We start from the raw sequence: 26,636 nt of genomic DNA, 5'->3' as shown, positions 1-26,636 counted from the left end.
ATTCATAAGTTTTCAGTGGAGCACCATTCTGAGTCGTGATGAAATCTCACACCACCCTGCTCCATCCTAGCCAGGAAGTTAATCAAGCCTCTCTCTGTTCAGCAAATTCACGCCGTACATACTACCTGCCCATTAGTCACTCAGTTATCAGGTCGACAGATCATGAGAAAAAAGGTGAGTACAGTACAGTGAGGACTTTTGAGAGAGACATATACTCCCATAACTTTTATTATAGTATAATGTTATAATAATTCTACTTCTTATTAGTTATTGCCGTTAATCTCTTACTATGCTTAATATGTAAGTTAAACTTTATCATAGGTATGTACATTTGGGGAAACACATAGTATACATAAGGTTTGACACTATCTGAGGTTTCAGGCATCCACGGGGCAGGGGTGGGAAGGGCCTAAGAACATATCCCCAGGGAATACTATACAATGTAGCAAAACAGAATAAAAAGAGGCCAGGCACAGTGGCTCATGCCTGTAATTCCAGCACTTTGGAAGGCCAAGGTGGAAGGACCACTTGAGCCCAGGAATTTGAGGCTAGCCTGGCTAACACAGGGAGACCCCATCTTAAAAAGAAAAATAAAAAAGTGCTTACCCTCATCCAACATTTTAAAAGCACAACATTTAAAAAGCATAAAAATTGAAATGAACTTCTATTTTCACCTACGAATTGACAACTTATTTGAATTAGTATCCAATGTTACCAAAAACAGTGAGATAGGTAACTTTCAACAATACAATCCTGGCTTAAGATGTGAACTAAACTGGTACACACTTACCAAAAAGTGATCTGAGAATATGAACAGAGTTAAAATATGAATACTTACTAAGTAAAAAGTCAAACTAAAACTCGTCTTTTTTTTTTTTTAAGACAGTCTTGCTCTGTCACCCAGGCTGGAATGCAGTGGCACAACCTCAGCTCACTGCAACCTCCGCCTCCAGAGTTCAAGCGATTCTCCTGCCTCAGCCTCCTGAGTAGCTGGGATTACAGGCATGCACCGCCATACCTGGCTAATTTTTGTATTTTCAGTAGAGATGGGGTTTCGCCATGTTGGTCAAGCTGGTCTCGAACTCCTGACCTCGTGATCCGCCCACCTCAACCTCCCACAGTGCTGGGATTACAGGCATGAGCTACCACACCGGCCAATTCATACTGTTAAGCAAGCAGTTCCACTTTTAATCTATTCTCAAGAAATATTCAGAGAGGCACAAAAAGATGTATTTACAAAAACATGCATGGCGTTATTTCCATAAGCAAAAAACTGGAGAAAAAACTACATGTCCAGCCAAAGAAAAATGATGAAATGGTATGTGTACGAGATAGCATCATGCTATCAAAAATGGTTCGGAAAAGGTTTCAATAATGAGGGGGAAGGAGCAGCCAAAGAAACTGGAGTTAAACTCTATGAGGCAGGATCCTAGCGATATAAATTTTATACGTAATGAAATATGCATTTTCCCATACACGGAAAACTGATCAAAACATGTATGAGTTGTCATCTCCAACTAGAAAACAAAACTCATGATTGATGATTCAATACAGTAAGAGAAAAGCGAATGGATACGGGCATTGCCACACTGACAGATGACAAAACCGGATCCCAACCAGCCCGTGTTTCAACTTGCTATGGCGCCCAGCCTTCGGAGAGGCTTATCTTGGCGTGTGACAATGACAGCATCGGTATGGCCCTAATTGGTCTCAGTCCACAATCAGACAGACGCCGCTCGTGAGGGGCAGCCAGGAACCGACCCACTCGCTGGTGTTCGTAAGAACACAGAGGGAAGGAAGCGTGCCGGCAGAGTGCAAAGCTCGCAAGCAAGTACACACGCAGTTAAAGCAGCAGTGAGCGAGGGGTCCCGCCACAGCGGGGAGGATGTGTGAAACCGTGGAGAGAGGACACAAACGCACAGCCCACGCGTGCCTGTGGTCCCCTCAGCACGGCCCTCCTCCGCCTCCCCTCAGTGGCAGCCAGGTTCACAAGAAGGGGAACCTGCCCACAGCCATCACTACTCTTAAAAGAAAATACCCCTTCGCTTCCTTCTCAGCTACTTCAGAGGGTTCCTACCCTTAACTTCCCACTGCCGTCAACTATCAACGCACAATAAAAACCGACAGTTCTACACATCAGTGTTGGCTCAGACAGGCAACTCCCTGGCCCACATCCTTCGGCGGGGGTCCCTATTCTGGAACTCAGGGAGCTGCTCAGGGACCAGCCTGTGAGCTGGTAAAGAAGCAGAGATCATGAACCCCCTTCTCCAAACAACTGCTCTCTTCTGATTCTTAATAATTACTTTTCACCAAAGGATTAAGGGCACAATTTAGTTCTTCTTTAGAGACATGCCTACTGAAATACTTTCTCAAAGATTCGGACCAAATCAATTTTAATATAAAGACTTCAAAATTACTTATAATTTAAGTTATTCAATATTTATAACATTAAAATAATCTTGACTGAGACCTAAGAATTTTTACTGTAGCTTTAAATTGTTTTAAATAATATAGTCCTATGTCCTGGTTTATGAACAAAAGAAACATTAAAGAAACTCTCAAAAACAATCTAATTAAAACATTGTGAATTTTAAATGAGTCAGTGATTTATTAAACTGCTTTCCTTAAAAATGGGCAGTTTTTTAAAAGTATACATAAGAGCCGGGCGCGGTGGCTCAAGCCTGTAATCCCAGCACTTTGGGAGGCCGAGGCGGGTGGATCACGAGGTCGAGAGATCGAGACTATCCTGGTCAACATGGTGAAACCCCGTCTCTACTAAAAATACAAAAAATTAGCTGGGCATGGTGGCGCGTGCCTGTAATCCCAGCTACTCAGGAGGCTGAGGCAGGAGAATTGCCTGAACCCAGGAGGCGGAGGTTGCGGTGAGCCGAGATTGCGCCATTGCACTCCAGCCTCGGTAACAAGAGCGAAACTCCGTCTCAAAAAAAAATATATATATATATATGTATATATATATACACACACACACACATACACACACATATACACACACACACACCCCCCCCCCCCCAAAGTTCGTGATCTGAAAAAAACATGTAGCTATCACCGTGAGTCTACCTTAACTTCCACAGAGTTGCTGGAAACCGCCTCCAGCAGAAGCTGGGGGCTTCTGGGAGAGCGCGCGTACCCGTGGCCGCACTGGGGACTCACCTGGCATGTTTCTCAGGAGCTTCGCATTGCACATGTGTCCCTTTCGTATGTCGGTGAGGATGTATTCCATCCGCTTAGCCCTCCAGAGGAAGTTAAATACTCTCAGGTAGTGGCTCATACATTCTCGGGTAAACACCTGAGGCAACAGCAGAAGACGAGTTTATAGCAATCTACACGTAAGAATCCTCTCAGTACAGGTCTCAATCATTTTTTTAAAAAAGGCACCTTTAGCAAACTGTCTTATAACAACCACACTGACCACTTACATGCTAGGTGGCATGCTAAGCCAACTCACGGCGACAGAAGGCAGGCATTTTTATGCCTATTGTACAGATGGGGAAACAGAGGCCTAAGGTTACACAGATTGCAGTTCATCAGGATTTTCAAACCCAGCCTAAACCTCGTCTAAAATGTGGACTCGTCACTACAACTCCCCAAGACGCCTGAGGGACACGTGAGGCAGGAGTGCCCGTTCTTCTGTAACAATAGCTCCTGAGAGTGGTGACTCTCATGGAAGGCAGGCCGAGAAGAATCTCCATTCTGAAAAGACTCCTTCAGGTATTTCCAGAGAGCTTATGAATACTTCGTTTCAGTGCCCACGGGCTCGGTTTCACAAGCAGAGACGACGAGCCCACATGGCAGGGATCGTGCGAGGCCTCCCTGCCACGCCACCCTCCTCCTGGATGCCCAGTTCCATGTGAACATGAGATAAACCACAAGTATTTCCAGTGTCAGCATGCCCCACCGCACACACGTAACTACAGCCGAACGTGTCTGACACCGACGTGTGTTTCACACAGATGTGGGCATGTGTTCATCTTTTACTAGATGACGGGGCAGAGAGGTGACCACAGCACCAGCAGAGTTTTCCAGCACTCCGGGGGCTGGGAGACAGGCTGCCGAGGCAGGACCTCTGTTCCTAGCAGCAAGGCACAGTCGCACACCAGCGAGAACAGGCTCTGCTTCCAAGGGAGCCGCCTCCTCCCACCACCGCCCTCTGACCCAACCGAACCGCGATCACTCAGGTGGTCCTCACTAGGGCCTTTACTCTGAAAGGCCCTCTCCTGTGGTCCCTGTTCTGCCCTTTCCACCTGCCCAAATCCTATCCATCCCTCAGGCACAAAGACCACACGACTTTCCCCGGTTTGTCAATTTCCCTCTTCTTCAGAAACACAGAACACACACTGCATCATCTTCTGTGATGTCGCATGTTCTCGCCATTCCTCAGCAGTTGGCAGGAACTATCTACTTATGCCCCCGTGTGCCTGGCTATGCCAGTAACTGTCTCAACAGGGATGAGAAGCTGCTCTGAAGATACTCCAAACTCCAGGATGGATCTTCTGGAGGTTATCCCATTTTGCTGTGCTGCTCACAATTGACATTTTTTCCATTACAGAAATTAAGCGTGGCCAGTTTAAATAATTTTATGAATAAATTAAATCACTAATCAAATGATGTGTTACAGGAGTCCTTTCAGTATGATGTTCCTGTAGCATATTTAAAATAATTTCATTTTTAAAAATTCAGTTACATCACAGCTCTTCAGGAATATTAACTATCTAAGAGGAAGGCGGTCAGATTCCACTCAGTCTCCAAAGACGAAAACTTCGTCCACACTGAGACTGTAATGTCATGGTCCTTCAGTTCACCTGTGGCTGGAATAAAGCTCAGAGGAATACTCAACAAATCAGCCTCTAACGCTCTATCTAAAACTCATCTCCGGAGATGAAGAACAGAAATGATTAGATTTTTATCCTGACTATTGTCAAAATGAAAAAAAAGATAATCCCTCCTCACCTAAGCTTAGGCTATCTTACCACACATTGAAACTTCACGACCTTAAAACAAAACATAAATCCATCTTTAGTTATATGGTCAACATTAAACAACCGTACCATATTAAAATTTTAGATAAAATTAAATTACTGATTTACCTGAAGAGTGTAAGGTTCATTAAAAAGATGAACAAAAAATATTTTAAATGTTTACGAACTATTTTTATGAGCTAGTGTATTTTTATGAGTAACCTGAGTTTTAAATTTCCCAGATTAATTTCCCGTCAGACCTATATTAATTCACTGATATTTTATATCATAGAAATAGTACCACAGAATTAGTATGAAGGTAAAATTATGCTACAAGATATAATTATATAATTATTATAGGTACCTATTACAATTAAATTCTGTAAAAAAAAGAAAAAGAAAAAGACAATCTCAATAATAGAACCAAAGTAGAGGTAACACAATTAACAAGGAATAAGCAGAAAACCCATTTGCTTCCAAATCTTGACTCTAAAAGAAAAATTTTAAAGAGTACACTTTTTATCTTTCTAGTAACTTTTGTACATAACTACATACAAATTAATCTAATAAAAATTACTTCAATTTCTACTATTAGTTTGAATACCTAATGGTAAACAACTGCACAATGTGGCCAAAGTATGACAATTCAGCTGAAAATCTACCAGCGCCAGGACTGGATGGCAAATGCCAGACAGGCAAACGGCCACTCCCCACAAGGTGGCCCTGGCCGGTCCTGCTCACCCACCATGGGACACACTCTCTTCCACCATCCTCGGCACCTTAGGCTGCCACTGCCAGCCACTGCCACTCAAGGGGGCATGCAAACTGAGACCTGTGTGCCAAAGACAGGCATCTAGCATAGACTTGTTTACTTTGGGGTTTTTGTGTTTTTTTTGAGATAAGAGTGGCACTCTGTCGCCCAGGCGGGGGCACAGTGGTGACAGCTCGGCTCACTGCAACCTCCGCCTCCTGGGCTGAAGTGATTCTCATGCCTCAACCTCCCAAGGAGCCAAGATAACAGGCATGTGCCACCAGGCCCAGCTAATTTTTATATTTTTAGTTTTATATTTTTAGGAAAGATGGGGTTCTGTCATGTTAGCCAGGCTGGTCTTGAAATCCTGGCTTCAAGTGATAGACTTGTTTTCTTTTTAAATAAATCTATAATATAAACTTTTTTCCCTGAGTCCTTCTACTAAAGTAGAGCTTCAAAAACCAGAACGTTCAACAATATTGCCATGAGCAATTGTTTATGTACGTGGCATGACAACTTTGACACTCTTAGTAAGATCCGCCACACTACAAAAGACTTAATTATCTACGCAATGTTCAGTTTACCTATTTGCCAAGGCACTGAGATCTTGTGAAATAATCTACGCAATTATCTGTACTATGGTATCTCTTATGCTATGAAAATAATATGTAATGTATGCAAATTAATAAGGCAGGAGATATGAAAGTTAATAATTTGTGAAGGCCAGGCACGGTGGCTCACGCCTGTAATGCCAGCACTTTGGGAGGGAGGCAGGTGGAGGTTAGGACTTTTGAGACCAGCCTTGCCAACATTGTGAAACCCCATCTCTACCATAGAAAAATTAGCCAGGCATGGTGGCTGGTGCCTGTAATCCCAGCTACTTGGGAGGCTGAGGCAGGAGAATCACTTGGACCCAGCCAGGAGAGGTTGCAGTGAGCCAAGATCGCACCACTGCACTCCAGACTTGGCGACACAGTGAGACTCTGTCAAAAATAAATTAAATAAATAATCTGTTAAATCATGACACTACTTTTTGCATTATAACTATTTTAAATTGTTTAAGACATAAGTCAAAGAAGAAAAAGGTAATTTGAATATGATGAGAAATTAAATCTGAAGTGAGGTTATGCACTTAAAATATAGGAGCTTTGACCCATAAAGATGCGGCCCCCTCAGGCCATTTATCCGCCCCCCCGCTGCACTTCAGGAAGGGGCACCTCTTTCATTGGTGGTCAGTGAGAGGAGCACAGTATGTGGCGGCCCTTCAATGGTCTGAGGGACAGTGAACTGGCCCCCTGTGTAAAAAGTTTGGGGATGCCTGCCATAAAGGTTACACGCCGGGAACTTATGTGTAAAAAAGCTGCAGTAGCAGCTCCCATCTTACTGTAGGAGAGACAGACTCTCCAGTGGCAGGTTTCTGAACCCCAAAAGAAAACAGGGTGAGCGTGCCCTGACAGATTACTTCAGCAGCGTGACGTGCACCCCAACACGTGGGGAGACAGCGAAGCAGGCTCTACCGGAACCGCTAAGAAGAAATTTTAGAGCCCAGCTATATTCCTTCTCAACAAAATACTTTCCCCAATACCTCAAAGAAATGCAATGTTCTTCTTCAGTATTTCAGATATAAAAATAATTGAAGTAAGTTTAAAGGGGTATCTTGGTCAAGGAAATGTATTAAAGTCTGAATACTTTAAAAATGAGCACTGAAAAGAGGTATTTTGATTGCAGACATGGAAAAAGACAGCGTCCCTGGTCAGCCTTTCATAATCTGGTAACTGTTATGCAGGTAAAAGCACTATGCACAAAGCACAGCTATTTCATCATCAGTTTAAATGAATACTAAATATCAAATTTTATCTCTGTGGTAAAAATGTAATTCCCCAAAAATACACTTTGTAGTTCCTTTCAAATTATCCTAAATTAGTTGCTACAGTCTAAGAATAATGGAACAAAATCAACAATCCATTTATTAAGGACTCGCTGAAATCCCTGATAGAACAAATGATATTTTTAAGAATTTTAAAAATAATAGAGCATTTCAGTACTCATTAATAATCATTTAAAATACACACACAATTTTAAATGTCAAGTGATCACTTTAATTAGAAGTCCCCAGAGAAGAAAGCCAATTTTAAACAAAATGTTTAGCAATCTTAATAGCTGTAAATACTATAAAAAGATAATCTTACAGTTGCAATTGGTCCATCCACATGATAATCGAGGCTGAAGACATCCCATCCAGTGTCACCTGGAGAGACCTAACAGAAACAAACACATAATTGCAAGACACATAATTGAAGAACTTGTTGACTCAAAGAAAAAGCAGTAAAACGATGCCCCATTGTTAAAAATTGCTCAACAGTTCTGAATGCATCCTCGTTAACTTCTATAATCTCACCAATCAGACAATGATGAGCACACAGTAGGTGCTCTGCAAACATCTGGCAACAAACAGCGTATTTCTGAATGAAGATTGTGGATATGTGTTTAAAATTCATCACCATTTGCTTACAACAAAAACCCATCGCCTCTAGATATGTTCCAAATCCTTAGCTATTCCAAGATGACTCTTTCGATATTTTAAGAAAACCAACAGGTTTTGCTAATGATCTTTCATCACAACTAAGCAAATAGTGGGTTTCTGTTTAAAATATCCACACCCTAACCAAACTGAAACTAAAAACATCAATTTTCTGATAAATATCATTATATACCACGTCTTGTGCTCCTGTCGGATTTGCTATGAGAAGGAAGCACCATTTTCTAAGCATCTGCAATGTGCTACCAAGCACGGGGCAAGGGTGGCATGCATTTTCTCCAATTTAAGCCCAGCAGCCCTGCAAGGCTCCCTGCTGCAAGATGAGCACAGAGACCCAGAGTGGAGTACAGGGGAGGAGCTAGCCATGCAGTGACAAGTGAGAGTGGAGTTCCTACCCAGGCTGCCCAGTTTCCAGAAAGGTAACGACCAGCTGTGCCTGAAATAACATGGAAAACACCCGCCACGACACCCCAGCCCAGGGGTCCTCAGGGCCGGGGCAGCGCTCCCGACACGCCGGGCCACCGTACCTCCAGCAGCCGCACGTCCAGCCTTCGCAGGATCTCAGGACTGTCAAACTGTGCGTTGGTGGCTCTGACCGCAGTTTCTAGAATCCCAGTCAGGTTATGCTGATATAAAGTCGTAGCTGGACGGACAAGTTCTGGTCTTAACAAATTTTTTAAAAATTAAAGAAAATATTACTTTAATTCTTAACTTTAAAAAAACTTATAAACTATAAAAATTAAGAGTTCAAATCATAACAACTCAAAAGAAAAATGGGACCAACACAATAACGTGGCAATGAAAGCCTCACAGCATTAACTGCAAACAGGGCTTACCAATTATTGTGGAGTTATATTTCTTTACAATCTCAAAAATACTGGCCTGTAATCCCAGCACTTTGGGAGGCCGAGGTGGGCAGATCACCTGAGGTGAGGAGTTCAAGATCAGCCAGGCCAACACAGTGAAATCCCTTTCTCTACTAAAAATACAAAAATTAGCCAGTTGTGGTGGTGCACACCTGTAATCCCAGCTACTCAGGACGCTGAGGCAGGAGAATCACTCGAACCTGGGAGGCGAAGGTTGCAGTGAGCCAAGATCACACCACTGCACTCCAGCCTGGGCAACAGAGTGAGACTCCATCACATACACACACACACAAAAAAAAGATTTTGATTCAGCTTAAACTGACAGTACTTAGATTATGCTATGCTATACATGTTAACAAAGTTTTCAAACTTCAGGCTGACCTATGAGTTACATGAGCTGATATAATTTCCTTTTAGATCCAATGGTAGAAGGAGAGGTCTCCATCAAATTAAGGTATGTGGATGTCATGATTATAAAGGGCCAAGAACCACTACACCTTCAGCAAGCATTTCTTGAGGGTTACTGATACCTGCTTTTATAACCAAGAAGCTAACATTACTCTGATTTGGGGGGTGTGACCAAGTTAAGAACATCACCAATCAACTCAGGTAGATGTGTAAGCGCTACAAAATGCAGGGCAGAGACAGGTAAAAAAGACACACAATGTCAAATAAACCTAAAAACTAGAAACCTAAAATACAACATTGAGGAGAAGTGAATCTTGCACTCAATAGCAAGAATGCAACACTTTCAACTTCAAAATTGGGCACAAGGCTAATGCATTCAGCTGCTATATGATGTGACCTGTGACACCACCATGGTCCTAAACCTCACTTTGGTTTCTAATCTCCATCTGCAACAACTGACCCACATACACACCCCAGACCGCCACAGCATCCAGAGACCATTTTCCCTTGAAAAACTCACCACCACTCATATTTTAAACAGGAGTTGACCTCATCATGACAAGTATTTATCATACTAATGAACCTTCTTACAGTGCAGAATGCTGCTTCAGTGATCGTAACCACAAACCTGTCAGCAGACATCAGCTAGGACTAAGACATGAGCATGTCGCAAGCCAGCTATGGCTGTGTATGCCTCAAAAAGCCACATCAGTTTTCACACGGAAGAGTGGCTTCTGGCGAGAAGGCAGGATAAGAGCGCTTGCATGCCTCAAACAGTAGTTCTCAATGTGGAGCTCCACTCAAGCAGCATCCCCAGCAGCTGGGAACTTGCTGGAACTGCAAATGCTCAAGCTCTACCCCACACCTGAGAGCCTCATTCTCTGGAAGTGGCCCACGAGCTACTGCAGCGAGCTTTCTAGTGTGGAATACACTGACACTTGAAGACCTGAGGCCTAAAACAATTAAGGTAAGTTACTATTTTGTATCTTAAAGGGAACATTTAGCTTACTTTAAGTGTCCTCAAAGGAACACCAAAAGAAGTTTCATTCTTATAAACACGTGAGTGAAAACCTCCAGGCCCATGCTGTGGCCCTGCTGGGGGGCTCATGTCTGGCTCACACCGCCTGGGCAGGGTCTGCACTATCCACTCGGGTCTGTGCTGTCTCTAGACCCAGGAGCACAGCAGGCTCCAGTCCAGAACTGCCTCTGTGTCTACTGGTGGAGAACATACATTTAATTCTGAAAGGGAAGACGCCATGAGAAATGTCAGGGAACAAAATGAAAAGAGCAGAAGTTTTGTTTTTATGTGAAACGTTAACTACAAATATGAAAGTAAAATTCAATTTTAAAATATATTTTATTTTTCAAATTTATTTCAAACTCAAGCTAAAGTTAATTGTGATTAGACCAGCTCCTCACACATAAAGACTGTTTAAGCACCACAGTTTTGGTAAGAAAAACCAGTTTCTCTTCTGAATAAAGCACAGAACATAACAATAATGCTCTACTGATAACCAGAGCAAAAATAAAGGGACTTTAACTTTTGAAAATTTTACATTCTTTTCCAGTTTTATTAAAAAAATATGCTCTGTAAGAATTCAACTCATTTTCCTTTAATATCATTTATTCTTTTAAACACAAGATTCTTTGTCATGTCAAATATACTACTTAAAGAAATCAAAACCATGTCTTACTTGAGCAAATCCATTAAGTGCCTTATGAAGTCTCCTTGACCAAGAAGCAGGTACCGCCTCATTGCCTGCATGTGGTCCAGCAAGCTGTACTTTTTATTGAGAACATCCAGTAGGTATTTGCTGGTCTCAAAATAAGCAGCATCAATCTTCCCCTGAAATGCATTTTCTAAGTCTGTGAATAAGTCTGCAGCTGGAAAGAACAGGGAAAGCACACATGCATCCGTAACTTGTATTTTCACAGAGGAGAAATGAAGGCACACACATCCGGACTCAGGGCCAACCACTGTCTGTGGCGTCAGTAACAGACTGACCCCAGGCACGGGCAGCTGGACGCTCCACTGAGGAGACCAGAGTCTTGAGACCACAAAGATGAAAACGCTTCTGCCAGCTGGGTTCACAGCAGACACCTACATTTGTGTCCTCATGATTTCCAAGTCCCTTTCTACACTGTAACTAACCTGAAATCTCGCCAAAACACCCTGGTGATAGGGCAGGTGGGTACTGAGTCACCTGTCCACATCCATAAGACGTTTCCACAAATTCGTCTTAAGATGGAAGCAGCACATGGAAATAAGCTTGCTGAATGCACAACTCGCAGAAGCTGAGGAGCATTATCATGCATCACAGAGTGAACTCCAGGGAGACTGCCAGAGACGCCCAGGGGACAAGACCAGATTGTCACCAAGAAAGACGCCTGACTCTAAGCAAGAACACAGGCGGGAAAAAGTACTTCCACAGCTTTCTATTGAAAAGAAATACAGTCTCCATGTGGAGACTACACACGCAATAGAGCTGCTGCTTTTAGTGCTGATTTACATCTGTAGAGCACACAACTGTTTTTAAAATTTATCTCAATACTTGACTTCATTAAACCCACAATCACACTTGAGCTAGAAAAGAACCCCAGTGGAAGGAACAACCACAGACTGAGAGAAGGCGAAACGCTAGCTAAAGACTAAGCAAGAACGAGGCGAGACCTGATCCGGACTTTAAGTCTCTTTCCACTACCTAGTTACCCAGTTGGAGTGTATCAGAAGACTTTTGAGATCTGTTTGTCCTTCAGAATAAGAAAGCAGGTAAGACAGGCCTATCTTAGTGTTATCATTCCAATTGCATACTGGTAGTAAAAAAACTAAAATGCTCCCAGTGAAGAATATGCAGTTATCTGAGGATGAGTGAGGTCTGCCTGGAGAAATGACACCACGAAGCCCCTTGATGAGCTCACCATGGTCCTGATTTAAGGGTATGGGGATCTATTTCTGTTGACCTGCACAGTTTTAATGACATAAAGATTGTTCTCTAGAAATGTTTTCATCATACCCTTGCTTGAGTCATTAAAAATTTTCATTCCATGGCTCAATCCTGTAATCCCAGCACTTTGGGAGGCTGAGGAGGGTAGATCACCTGAGGGCAGGAGTTAGAAGCCACCCTGATCAACATGAAGAAACCCCAACTCTACTTAAAATATATATATATATATTACCCAGGTGTGGTGGCACATGCCTGTAATCCCAGCTACTCAGGAAGCTGAGGCAGGAGAATCCCTTGAACCCAGGAGGTGGAGGTTGTAGTGAGCCAAGATTGCACCATTGCACTCCAGCCTGGGCAACAAGAGTGTCTCGGGGGGAAATAAAAGAAAATTCATTCCAAAGAGAAGGTTTGAATCAGTCCTAACCAGCCTGAGCGCAGAGCAGCCTATGAAGACACAGACCCGGAGCCTCCTCGGTACACCCTTTGCTCTTCAGGGCTGAGGCATCTCTCTTGTTCTCCAGTTTTTAAATTTTCACTATTCGTTTTTCACATTTTTAAATCTTCATAACCTTCACAGACAAAGATGAATTTGACATGTTCTGTAGTTTTTTGATCTTACTGAGAGTCTTTTAGGATTTGTATCTTCCATCTTCCCAGTTGTACTATAAACTCAAGAGCAGAAACTTGGCTCTCGACAGCCGTGGACAGGTGTAGACAGGATGAGGTGACAGCAGGAGTCATCACAGAGAAGCAGCGGCGGCGGCAGAAGCAGCACCCCGTCACCCTCAGCGTCTGCAGGGGACCGATCCCACGACCCCCACAGACACTGAAATCCCCGAGGCTCAAGTACCTTATATAAAAAGGAGCAGTATCTGCACCTAACCTACACACATCTTCCCAGACAGGTTAAAGCATCTCTGAATTACTTATAATATCTAGCACACTGTGCCTGCCATATGAATAACTGTTATGCTGTATTTTTATTTGTATTTTGTAATGGTTGCGTTGGTTTTTTTAAGTTGTTTTTGATCTTGAGTTGATTGAGTCTGCAGATGTGGGGCGGTGGGTATGGGGCCGCTGGCAGCAGAGCAGCAGCAACCTGCAGGGAGAGACTCCGGCAAGGCAGGCGCGTGGGGACATCCTGTCCCAGGCACGGCCCGTCACAGCATGGGTGCACCGTCTTCTCTGGTGACTATGAAAGGTCGTGACTCGAACACAACTGCTCTCCGGGTTCTTTTCCTTCCACCTCTTCAGCGTAGAACCATTTCTGCAAAATCTGTATTGGATCACATTTATCTCTATTCCAGGAACTAACCCGAGGTCTATGGACCACCTGCCACCCAAAAATACATGTAAAATTGTGTGTGAATGCTTTAGGGTGAGAGGGGCGGTGGCTCTCACGTGCCTGTAAAGGGTGTCTGCCCTGGACCACGAGGGAGCTCTTGCTACAGCATCCAGCCTTGTCCTGAGTTATCATGGTGAGAAAAGTGCTTCCAAAATCTCTATATTCGGCCCTGACTTCTAACCAGTTTCCATATTGCATTTCCAATACATGCGGGAAGCCTCTATTTAGTAAGCCCTCTCAGCTACTGAAAACCAAACTGCCCTAATGACACACCTCTCTCGGTGCTGTCTTCTTCCCAAATTCCCTGCTGCCCTCCTGACGGCCTCGTGAGCTCAGTTCTACTGCCGTGACTGACTTCCCGATCCCCAGCCCTCCTGTCCAGAGAGCCACGTCCTGTCAGAGAACGTCTGTCATTCCAGTAACATCCGCAACCAAAGTCACACCCAGTAACCTATCCCGCTTCCTCGAGAGGTCCTTGTCTCTTCTTTAGTCTGTCACATTAGTAAGTAATAACAACTTAGAGCTTTTTCCTTTATTTTCACTATAATCTTTAGACAAGTCTAACCGACACTATTTCTCATCTGCACTATCACACACGTTATTCCTTTGTCCTGGGCTGCACCATAACCCACAACCAAATTCTCCTCCTCCTCCCAGGGCCAGTGCAATTGCTGCCCCTTTCCAGAGCCTTCTGGCTGAGCCTCGTCTGAACATACCCAAAGCACTTTGCCTGCACACCCGACCTCCCTGATCGCTTTCCACCTTTATTGCTGACTCTTGGTTATTTTATCACACATCTTCTCCATGAGCAGACTGGTAAGCTCATGAAAGGACAGTCACAGTGAAGTCATCCTCGCTTTCCCGTGGCTACCTCACTGTCCTCCGCAAAATAAACGTTTTGAATGAACTATGACAATATAAATAGCAAATACAGCCAACACTGGAGAGCTACAAACGTAAATTAGCCATAGACAAAATATCATGAAATTACTGGGGGTGGGGCAGGCAGCAAACAGGAAAAAGGAAGAGAGGGAAAGTCTCAGTGCTTCACGCAGACTGAAGCCTCGCGTGGCGCTCTGAATGCAATAAACACTTGCTAAGTCCTGGTACTTCTCCACACAGAGTCTTTGCATCCCAAAGCATGGGTACCGATAGCAGTATTTTTTCCGTTAGTGTCTTATTTTCACACACTGTCATTTTATCGTTTTAAAAGTAACACAAATTATTAAGAAAGACAAAACAGCAAAACCTATTCTAATACATACTGTTTAACTCTGCATAAAAGGAAATTAAAAATTTACACAGTACTATATATACAAACACATAATACTATATATTAAGGTATTTTAGAGAGTAATTCCAATAATTGTAAGATACAAAAAATACTTTTAAATAATCTATAACATCAGCATGTCATCACCATTACCTCCACTATCGTCACCATTATCACCACCATCGTCTCTATCACCATCACCATCACGATTATCACTGTCATTGCTATCATCATATCACCATCAACATCACCACTACCACCACCACACCATCATCATCGCCATCCTCACCACTCATGCCAACATCCCTGTCACCACCATCATAACCACCATCTTCACCATCACCGCATCACCGCCACCATCACTACCACCACACCATCCTCACCACCCACCCCAACATCGTTACCACTCTCATCACATCACCATCATCACATCATCAGCAACACTGTTACCATGAGTCTCACCATCCTCACATCATCATCATCACCACCACCACCGCCGCCGCCAGCAGCAGCATCATACCGTCCTGGGGTGACTCTGCAGACTTGGTCACAGCTATCATCTTTGTAGTGGGAGTCTGATCGTGACAAACCTGGTGCAAGAAATTTATTGATTTTCCTATCAAAAGGACCTAAAAAGAAAAACATCCTATGATTACCTTTATGTACATTTAAAATGACTGCCCAAATACTACAAATATTCATAAGCTACAAATTGGCTATTGATTAAAAACTAACAAGAGCATCTGCTACAGTACTGAGTGAACTCTAGTAACTCAAAGATACATTGAACAGCTACTATGTTGATGTATTCAATTAACACACACTTCATCTCAAGAACATTAACAATCTCAAAACGCATGAAGTTTCATTTAACTAAAAATTGGTTTTGTCACATAATCCAAGTATACATAGCCATAAAACATCAAAATCACAAAAATCTCTTCTAATCCTACCTTCCTAGACTGATCCATTGTAATAAATGAAGGAATCATCGATTTCCTCAAAGTATACTTGTCATGCCACAGTCGATCTGTTTTAACTGTTGGATCTGATGCTACGAAAAACTGAAAGCAAAGGGGCATTGAAACATCAAAAAGTGATATTTATGGCAAAATATTAACCAACAGCAACATCAAAGAATCAGTGTTTCTACAAAGCCAAGTTCTCTGGACACAGGGAGTCTCGCCCACTTATACAATAAAATTTGCACGAAACACAGAAATCTCTCTAAATCCTAGACTTTTAAAACAAAAGCATAACAAAACAAGTTGTTTTCCTTGGAGACTCAGCATGCCCATGAGAGCCTCTGCAGCATAGCACTGACGACCCCAGTCTGAGGCCTCCTGAGCTGCACGGAGCTCTTCCTCAGTGACAGCGCAGGCTTTCAGGGTCCCCTCCCTCACAGGCAGCAGCTGCACCTCTTCTCATCACTCTGCCTGCCCTTGCAGTCTCTCTTCTACAGAGCCCCAAAGCCTGGAACACAGAGGTGCCCAGACTGGTGCCCTCTGTTCACAGAGAAGTCCCAAGCTCTATGGGCAGATCTTGCTGTACATGTACCCACATGTACAAGGGGCCAGCACCAGCCAGGTGGCACTGTAGAAGTGACCCTGCTGTGTGGCTCCCCCAGGAACCACCTGTGCTCAGGAGCATTCTTCCTCATTGGCACGTGGTTCCCCTGCACCGACCCTGACAGGCACCTACATCACTGCCATCAGAAAGGACACTGAGCAGTGCAGAGAAAATTCAACTGCTGTTGCTTCCAGTTTATTTGCCACTACAACGAGGCCATTTTCGTTTTTCAGTCATACACCCTAACAGACTTAAGCTTTTATTTCTATAAACTTGTTTTATAAAAGTACAACTGCTGAACTGAAGTAACTTTTAATTTTTACAGACGAGGCCAGGTTTCCTTTCCACACAGCTGTATAGACTGACACTCTCACGGGCGGGATGTCCTGTTTTTGCATCCTTGCTCATTTTAGATTTCGCCAGTTAGGTGGAACCATGGTTCTCCTATATTGCTGTCATTAATCAAAAATGAAGCCAAGCATATTTTCACAGTTCGAATTGCCATTTGCTTTTCTTCTCCTGTGAATGGTCTTTTCATGCCCTTGACCCATCTTTCTATTCATTTTGTCTTCTCATCAATATACATTTTTTGTACATTAGGGATAGTGACCATCTGTGAATCATTAAATATTAGAAATTTAGTTTTTCCAAGTTAATCATTTGCCACTGTTTATAGCATACTCCATATTTGGTTCTGATCTCTTTTTCCATTGCACACAGATAAACACCTGTCTTCCTTTATGGTTTCCGAGTTTCCTGTCTTCCTAAGAGCTTCCCACTCCTAGATGATGACAATGTTCGCCATCATGTTCTTTCAGTATTTCTACTGAGTTATTTTTATTACCTAGATTTTTTTTCAAGACTGGGTTCTCTCTGTTGTGCAGGCTGAAGTGCACTGGTAAGATCTTGGCTCACTGCAACGTCTGCCTCCCCAGCTCAAGCCATCCTCCCACCTCATCCTCCCAAGTAGCTGGGTCCACAGGAGCACACCGCCATGCCTGGCTAATTTTTTGTATTTTTTGGTAGAGACAAGGTTTCACCATATTGCCCAGGCTGGTCTCGATCTCCTGAACTCAAGCGATCTGCCTGCCTCAGCCTCCCAAGGTACTGGGATTACAGGCAGGAGCCACCATACCCAGCCTATTACCTAGATCTTTAATTCCTCTGGAACACAGTATAATCCTGGCACACAGTATACTGTTAGGGGGAAGTCTATGTTTTCTCCTGGATGGCAGTTTATTCTTTACTGGCCAGGCCAGCCCTGTTTATTGAATACACCATCCGTTCCGCTAAGCTAAGGATGCCTCATTAGGAATTGTTAATGTCACCATAGTTAATTACATCAACAGATTAAAAGAGAAAATCATTTGACTATACCAAAAAATGCTGAGGAGGCATCTGATAATGCCTCTATTTACATCCTCCAACAGTGACCAATTCGACTTTTATTATCATGAGAGCATGGATTTGGCGTATCCAGTGCTTCCCGCATCACAGCTATGCTCTTCCTGGAGCCCCCCATCTCCTGTGTGGGGGAGGGAAGCCTCTTCAAGGTGCTCCTGAGTCCTTCACACTGGGCACGAGGGGTCTGCCCTGCTTTCCGCTGTAGAAGGTGCTCCAGGCTTAGCTTTGTTTCTCCCAAGACCCAGAATCAGCCACTTCTCAAAGGAGCCCTACTGCCTTTGCGGGAGAAATAGCACTGGGGCCATGGCCTCAGCACTTGGCAGTATTTTCAGTTAAAAGCTAGAGGCCTAAGAGCCAGCACTGCCCTGTGATGCCAGGCACTGAGTTCTCCAGTCAGACTGTAAAATACATTCCAGTCGTATCACACCCAAAGTGCCTTTTTGGTGATCTTTCCATAAATTCCAAATTTTTTTTTTAGATTACATAGCAATACAAAATTAATGATTCCTTAGCAAAATGTAATGATCAAAACTAAACCAAGAAGCAAAAGAGAGAAGACCCTGAATGCAGTATCTTCAGAAGAAACTGGAAATATATAATGCTATCACTAAGGCACAGGGCTACTAACATTTCTTAAGACATAATTCTTAGGTGGCTTACAGTATGCTAGGCCACAGAAACACACATAGGATGCCCTCAGTTGATTTTATGAAACTGGCCTACCACTAGCACATGTGATTAGAAAAATACCAAAAATATTACAGGACAGTCTCATTTGTGAATATGAATAACCTCTGAATAAAATGTTATACTTGCATTACTGGAATAAAATATTCCTCATCAGCATATATTATACCTCCAATACGTTATACTACATGTCTTAAAAACAAGAGAATATTGAAATGAATTATAAAATATTACCATGTAGTCATTAAAAATAGATTGTTCTTAACTGCCACACACCCTTCCAATAATCTGATGAAACGTACAGGTAGGTCTTCCGGGAGAAAAAAGTCACATGTACAGCTGACCCTTGAATCACACCAGTTTGAACTGTGCGAGCCTACTTATAAGTGGATGTTTTCAAACCAAGGGCACATGTGGAAACACAGCATCCGTGGGGTGTGAAACTCACTGGTATGGAAGGCCAGCTTTCCCGATGCACAGGTTCCACAGGGCCGACTGCAGGGTATGAGGACCAATTCCCCTCGCATATCATGGGACAATTATATTCACAAAATAGAGTTTCAGAGATCATTTTAATAAGTCTTGGTGTCAAAGAAAAATATTTAATGGCATAAAATAATGTTCATTATTTGCTTCAACCAAATAAGGTGACAAAATACTGTGCATAATATGATCCACACAAATACACCAGAAAAAAATCGGCATATACAAATATGAAGAGGATGTGTCTGGTCCTGCAGGTCACTAAAGAAGTTTAACTTTATCCTCTGTATGTGCTTATGTGACCAACGTTGTTTGAACTGCAAATATTTTTCTATTAGAAAAAAAATACTGTTTAATAAAAGAATCAAGTAATTCTAGCCAAATACTGAACACAGGTTACCAGTAAATTGTTGTTGCTGTTTTAAAGAACATCATTTTCCCAGGGCAACCAAGTAAAAACAAATTTTTTTTCTTTCACAGAAATCTACTCCAATCGCAAGCATTCAGGGAAACAAATTTTAATGATGTCAAGATCTTATATTTGAACCTTTTAAGGGCTAGACAGCATCAATTATGTACGACCAATCTCCTTCATAAGTAGGCACACGAATAAATGTCAACATTTTTATGACCATAGGGAAGGGACTGCTACGTTTATTTTTAACTAAAATGTCTTATCCTTAAGTATCCATTTAAATGACTAAAGCATTCACTGATCTATTTTAGACTTTTTGGATCTATACTACCTTTGAGGGATAAACAGCAGTACGAGCATGGAGCCGCCCTCCCTTTAACATACACAGAAGTGTGCATGATAGAAATAAGCCCCCATGAGTAACCTTGACAGCGACTAAGTCACTGTGCTCATGCTGGAACTGTGCTGTAGCTCGCCATATTACAGATTAGATTAATTGCACATAAATTGTAAGTCTGTTATTCAGTTAGAAGAGCTCGTTTCTACAGACAACACACTAATTTATCCTAATAGCTGGAGTACAGCCGGATTTTTATCAGTATGAACAATAAAGAAAACTTAATTTAAACCATAAAAAACCTCAGACAATTCAGCCATCTTTAGAAGTTATGAAAGCACTGCTTCATCTAAGGGCAAAGCAGCACGCAATCACTCCAGCGGAAACATCTCAGCAAACAGAGAGCTTGGGTATGCTTTAGAATATAATTAATTCTGTGAAAAATATATAGTTATAGAGAGAAAAAAACAAGGTCAGAATATAATTACAACGTGCTTTTATTTTACTGAGGCATTTTCCACTCAAGGTTCTTTAATTTTCACCATTATGTCAAACGCAGAAAGAATTAAGAAAAAAAAAAATAAAACATAATTGTACCATGATTTCTCATTAATTGTTGGACAAATGCCAAGGCCTCCCTACTAAAAACAGAAATGAAGAGGGCAATTTTCTTAGCAAGCAACTTCGAAGAATCAGATCCATTAATACAGACCACAAAAAAACTCCAACTTCAACTTGCCAATCATGCAGGCAGCTACCAAGAGATTTCTGCTAAGGCCACACTTAGAAAAAATAAAATGGCAACTGGACCAGGGGAAGGAGTGAACGGGTCAGATTCTCTGTACGACAAAGGATGTTTACAAGGTAAACTTAAAATTACAATATTTCAAGAGGTATGGCATAAAAATTCCAAAACAGTAAGATATTTATTTGGTAACCTTTTATAGTTCAGTAACGCAGCAGGAGTGCTAAAAAGATCCAGAGATACTCTGCATTACTCATACTTTGTGGATGTTCAGATTCAAGGCTGTAGAGTTTTAGAATATTATCACAGGATTCAAGGAAACATTTAAATCACATCGGCAAATCTAATTTTGAAAACAAGAGAGTTTAACTTGACCTGTCTTTTCTTGCTGCTAGTTGAAGCACCTAACCTTTACTCTCTAAAGGGCAAATGAAACTGAGTGATTTTGCTTGTAACTTGAATAGACTGGCATAACTTGTTTACCTGGTTCGGTTTAAAGGGGGAAGAAGCCATGTTAGCTACAGAAAGGACTCACCATGCAGCTTCTCTAGATAGTAAAAACACAAGAAAAACTTGGTTTACTTTTACAGTACCTACATTTATGAGGAAAACAATATAAACTTGTCCCCGAATGCTGAAAGCGGGTTCCAACTTAATTATGCAGAATACCTTCCAAACTCTTAGGACCCTCTATTTTTGTCTGCCTTTGCAAACATGCAAGATATAAATTTAAAAAAAAGCAAAATAAAATGTAGATACCACTCTTAGCACTAGTGGGCTAAAAGGTCTGTATCTTTTATATTGTTAAAAAGTAAAATCTCAGATGTTAGACTTAGAGGCAGCTTTTAATGATACCACAGCAGACACAGCAAAGCAAAGATGCCATCTGGAAGTTTTTCTCTCGTCTTTCAGTTGCAAATCAGCCAAGGCCAGAGGCAGCTGGGCAGGGAGGCAGTGCAGTGCTCAGCCATGATCACATTCAAAGAGCTTCCAGGAAGGAAGACAGAGGAAAGCCTTCACACGTGGACTGGGCTCTGCTGGGCCGTCAACAGAGAGACTGAGAGGTCCCTGAGACTGGCAGAAGCCCAATGCAACAAAGTCCCTGAGGAACAGCAGTAGGCTCTGGACAGACACAGCCAAGAGGGAGATGGATCCGTCCCCATTCGACAGGCATCCACCCGCTCCCAGGCAGGAGGAACTGGAGGCCGAGATGCGTCCAGGCTTCGGGTCACTACAGAAAGCGCAGCTCTCACACCAGCGCCCTGCCCGACTCAAGCACAGCTGGTGTTTGCAAAACCCCAAGTCAAAGAAAAGCCCTAGATCCTGTTCTAACTTGTGCTTCCCTCACCAGGACCCACAGACAGAGAGGGCACCAGGGGTCTGTGGACTTGGGAGAAAAAATAATCTCATCTTTATGTTCACTAACATCTACCTGAAATTTATCTCCTCCTTCAGTTATAAACTCGACTAACAAACCACAGTAGCCATGCCTTGTCAGCAACAGGAACCACACATTTCACATCACATGTTAAGCTGTCGCAGTGTTTTGAAACAGGCACTAATTCTTCTTTAATATGTCAAATTTTACTTTATTTATTAAAAAATAAGCTCACATATTGTCACATCACTGACTTGAAACTAAGTTTGGACAAACTACTTAAAGCAAGCAGAGTTATTTCCAAGAGAATTTCTATTTTTTTAAATTTTCTATTTCCACAGGTTTTGGGGAAACAGGTAGTGTTTTGTTACGTAAGTGTTCTTTAGTGGCGATTTGTGAGACTTTGGTGCGCACATCACCCGAGCAGCATACACTGCACCCAGTTTGCAGTCTCATCTCTCGCTCCCTTCCCACCCTTTCCCCAGAAGGGAGTTCCCTGGAGCCCGCACTACTGCACGGAGGAGTGTGAGTGTGGAGTGTGGAGGGGAGATGAGTGTGCGGGGCTGATGTGGAAGGCGGTGGCACTCTGAACTCAGGCCCCTCCCATCGCCTCAATTTTAGAACAAACTTTGCAGGTCCTCACCCGACTCCGGGGGGCTGGATAGGCCGGGGTCCTCAAGTGTCAGGGAACAGGAGAAACCCTGCAGGGCTTTGGAAATCCTCATGCCCACACCAATCCACTGAAACTCCTGCAAAGCCCCACGTGCGGGCACACGGATGTGCAGTTTGAGAGCTACGTGGTTCGACTTAGGCACAGTGACTCCATGGTGAATAGGAGCACCGAAACCTGGCAGGGAGACAGAAGACCCAGGAAAGGGCCCAGGAGCTAGCATTCCTCACCAAGCGTTTGTGTTTTCAGAACTTCTACACTTTGTTTGTTGTTTACTGAGAGAAAATTCACCTAATATAAAAGTTACTATTTTAAAGTGTTCAACTCAGTGGCTTTTAGTATATTCACAATGTGGCTGTGCAGTGTCCCTGTTATCTAACCCTAGAACATTTGCATCAGCCGAGACAAACTATATCCATTAAGCGGCCACTCACTCCTCTCTGCCTCCCTGCCCCCAGCCCCTGACAACATTAACTAATTTCCATCTCTATGGCTGTGCTGATTCTGGGCATTTCATACAAATGGAATCATGCAATATACGGCGTTCTGCATCTGGGTTATTCACAGAGCATAGGGTTCTCAAGGTTCATCCACACTGCAGCAAGTATCAGATTTCCAGCTTTTTGTTAAGGCTGAATGATATCCCACTGTATGGATATACATCATTTTACTTATCAGTTCATCAATTCATGGACACTAGAGCTGTTTTCACTTTTGACCGTTGTAAATGTTCAGACAAACTTTTATATGAATGCATGTTTTCATTTCTCGAGTACATACCTAGAACCAGAACTGTTGGGTCACATAGTAAATCCATATTTAATTTTTTTAGAAACTGCCAAACTGCTTTCCAGAGTGGCCGCACCATTCTGTGTTCCCACCAGCAATCATGCAGCTTCCAATTTCTCAAATCCTTGCCAACACTTGCTATCTTCTGGCTGTTGGTTTGTTTCTGTTGACCAACCTAGTGGCTGTGAAGTGGTATCTAACTGCAGTTTTGATTTGCATTTCCCTATAATGATCATCTTTTCAGCACTTACTGTCCATTTTTCTATCTTCTTTGGAGATCTATCTCCTCACATCCTTCTTAAATGCGGTTATTTTTCTTGCTGAGTTGTGACAGTTCTTTATGTGTTTGGGATGGGATACTAGACCATTATCAGATTCGTGATTCAGAAATACTTTTCTCCCATTCTGTGAGTGGTTTTTTCACCTTCTCAAAAGTGCCCTTTGGTGTACACAGTTTTTCTTTTGAGGAAGCCTGACTCACTTGTTTTCTTTCCTTGCTCATGCTTTTCATGACATATCTCAGAAACCGCTACCAAACCTATGGTCCCAAAGATTTACCACTACGTCGTCTTCTAAGTTTTATACCTTGGGCACTTAAATTTAGGTGCCTGATCCATTTTGAGTTCATTTTTTTATACGGCGTATGACCGAGATCTCAATGCGTTCGTCTCCATGTGGATATCGAGTTGTCCCGTTATCATTCGCTGGAAAGACTCTGTTTCCCCACTGAATCCTCTTGGCACCTTTGTTGAAAATCAACAAAAATGAAGATTTACTTCTGGGCTCTCACTTCCATCTCATGGACCACAGGTCTATCACTACGCCAGTATCACATCGTTTTGATTACCTTGCACTGTAGCATCTTTTAAAATCAGAAAGTGTGTCTTTCAACTTGGTTCTTTTGCACGATCGTTTTGGCCTCAGGGCCCCTTGCAATTCCTTGTGAATTTGAAGATCAACTTTTCCATTTCTGCGAAGAATGTTGGAATTTTGGTAGAACCGCACTGAAAGCATGGCTCGTGTTGGGGGAGCACAGCCCTCCCGACAAGATGGAATCTCCCCATCCATAAGCATAGAATGTCTTCTTCCTATTCCTTTAGGTCTTCTTCATTCCCTCAACAGTATTCTCTTGTTTTCAGAGTACAAGTATTGCACTAAATTTTCTCCTACATATTTAACTTATTTAGATGCTATTTTACGTGGAGTTGTTTTCTTAACTTTGAATTTGGATTATTCATTGAAAGTATGTGAAAATATAACTGAAATGTGTTATTGAGCTTATACCCTGCCAACCTGGTGAAATTACACTTTAAACAGCTATACATACACCTTTCTACCTATATTAATCTTTATTATAAAGCATGTGTGGATTCTTTAGTTTTCTACATATAAGATCAAGTTATCTGTGAACAGAAATGGCTTTACTTTTTTTTGGAGACATGGTCTCACTCTTGTCACCCAGAGTACAGTGGCACAATCATAGTTCAATGCAGCCTCAAACTCTTGGGCTCAAGTGATCCTCCTAACTCAGCCTCCCAAGAAGCTCAGACTACAGGTGTGCACTACAACACCTGGCTCATTTTTTTCTTAATCTTTTGCAGACAGGAGGGTCTCATGATGTTTCCCAGACTGGTCTCAAACTCACTGACCTCAAACCAACTTCCTGCATTGGCCTCCCAAAGTGCTGGGATTACAGCTGTAAACCACTGCACCCAGCGTGTTTTACTTTTTCCTTTCCAATCTGGCTACGTGGATGCTTTTGCCTTTTTTCTTTTTCTTTCTTTTTTTTTAACCTTGACTAATTATCCTGGCCAGAGCTTTCTACACAATGCTAAAAAGAAGTGGTAAGAGTGAACACCCTTGTCTTATTCCTACCTTAGGGAGAAAGCATGGCATCTTTCACCATTAAGCAAGATTTTAGCTGTTAGTGTTTCACAGATGCCCCTTATTAGTTATGTTCCTTTTTTTTTTTTTTGAGACAGAATTTCGCTCTTGTTACCCAGGCTGGAGTGCAATGGCGCGATCTCGGCTCACAGCAACCTCCGCCTCCTGGGTTCAGGCAATTCTCCTGTCTCAGCCTCCTGAGTAGCTGGGATTACAGGCACGCACCGCCATGCCCAGCTAATTTTTTGTATTTTTAGTAGAGACAGGGTTTCACCGTGTTGACCAGGATGGTCTCGATCTCTTGACCTTGTGATCCACCCACCTCGGCCTCCCAAAGTGCTGAGATTACAGGCTTGAGCCACCGCGCCTGACCATTATGTTCCTTTCTAATTCCACATTTGACTTTTTTTTTAACCATGAAAGGGTACTCAATCTCATCCCATGCTTTTTCAGCATCAGTTGAGTTGACCGTTTTTCCTTTTGTTGCCTTAATAAGATGTCTTACATCGACTGACTTTGAGTATATTGAACTACCCTTGCATTCTTGGGATTCACCCAGTTGGCCATGGCATACATTCCTTCTACTATGCTGCTAAATTCTGTTTTCCAGTATTTTACTGAGGTTTTTTTTTGCATCTATATTCCTAAGAAATACTGGTATGTTGTTTTCTTGTGTAGTATCATGTTAACTTCATAGAATGAGTTAAGAAGTGTTCCTTCCTATTCTATTTTTTAAAAGGAATCTGAGAAGGATTAGTGTTAATTTTTTAAATATTTGGTAGCACTCACCAGAGAAGCCATCAGCTCCCATGATTTCCTTTGCTGAAGTTTCTTGATTACTGATTCAATCTCTTTACTTGTTACAGGTCTATTCAGGTTTTCTATTTCTTCATGAATCAATTTTGGTAGTCAGTGTGTTTCTAGGAACTCTCTCAGGTTTCATCTATCAAGAAACGTCTTGATTTCTCCTTCATTTTTGAATGGGAATTCTGCTGGATACAGAATTCCCGAGTCATCGGGTTTTCTCTCAGCCTTTTGAGTGTGTTCTCCTCCCACCTGCGGCCTCCATGGTTTCAGGTTTTCCCACCTGCCACTTTGAAGATTTGCTTCGTCTCTCTACAGTTTGGTTATACAGGATGAGTATCCCTAATCCAAAAATTTGAAATCCAGAA

General features: G+C 42.5%; 1 protein-coding gene across 1 annotated transcript in view; it reads right to left on the bottom strand.

Annotated features, from left to right (window-relative positions):
* The window catches only part of TUBGCP3 (tubulin gamma complex component 3), a 103,468-nt gene that overhangs the window by 33,918 nt on the left and 42,914 nt on the right, over nt 1-26,636 (bottom strand). The window contains exons 12-17 of the mRNA XM_039473272.2: nt 16,057-16,167; nt 15,624-15,732; nt 11,235-11,424; nt 8,794-8,929; nt 7,917-7,985; nt 3,172-3,307 (exon numbers count right to left, since the gene is read on the bottom strand). Coding sequence (XP_039329206.1) covers nt 3,172-3,307; nt 7,917-7,985; nt 8,794-8,929; nt 11,235-11,424; nt 15,624-15,732; nt 16,057-16,167 — 751 coding nt within the window. The remainder of the gene's footprint in view (nt 1-3,171; nt 3,308-7,916; nt 7,986-8,793; nt 8,930-11,234; nt 11,425-15,623; nt 15,733-16,056; nt 16,168-26,636) is intronic.

The sequence above is a fragment of the Saimiri boliviensis genome, chromosome 16, assembly GCF_048565385.1.
Source record: "Saimiri boliviensis isolate mSaiBol1 chromosome 16, mSaiBol1.pri, whole genome shotgun sequence".
Lineage (NCBI taxonomy): Eukaryota > Metazoa > Chordata > Mammalia > Primates > Cebidae > Saimiri > Saimiri boliviensis.
Note: the sequence above shows the minus strand (reverse complement) of the source record. Positions and strands in the feature narration are given on the sequence as shown.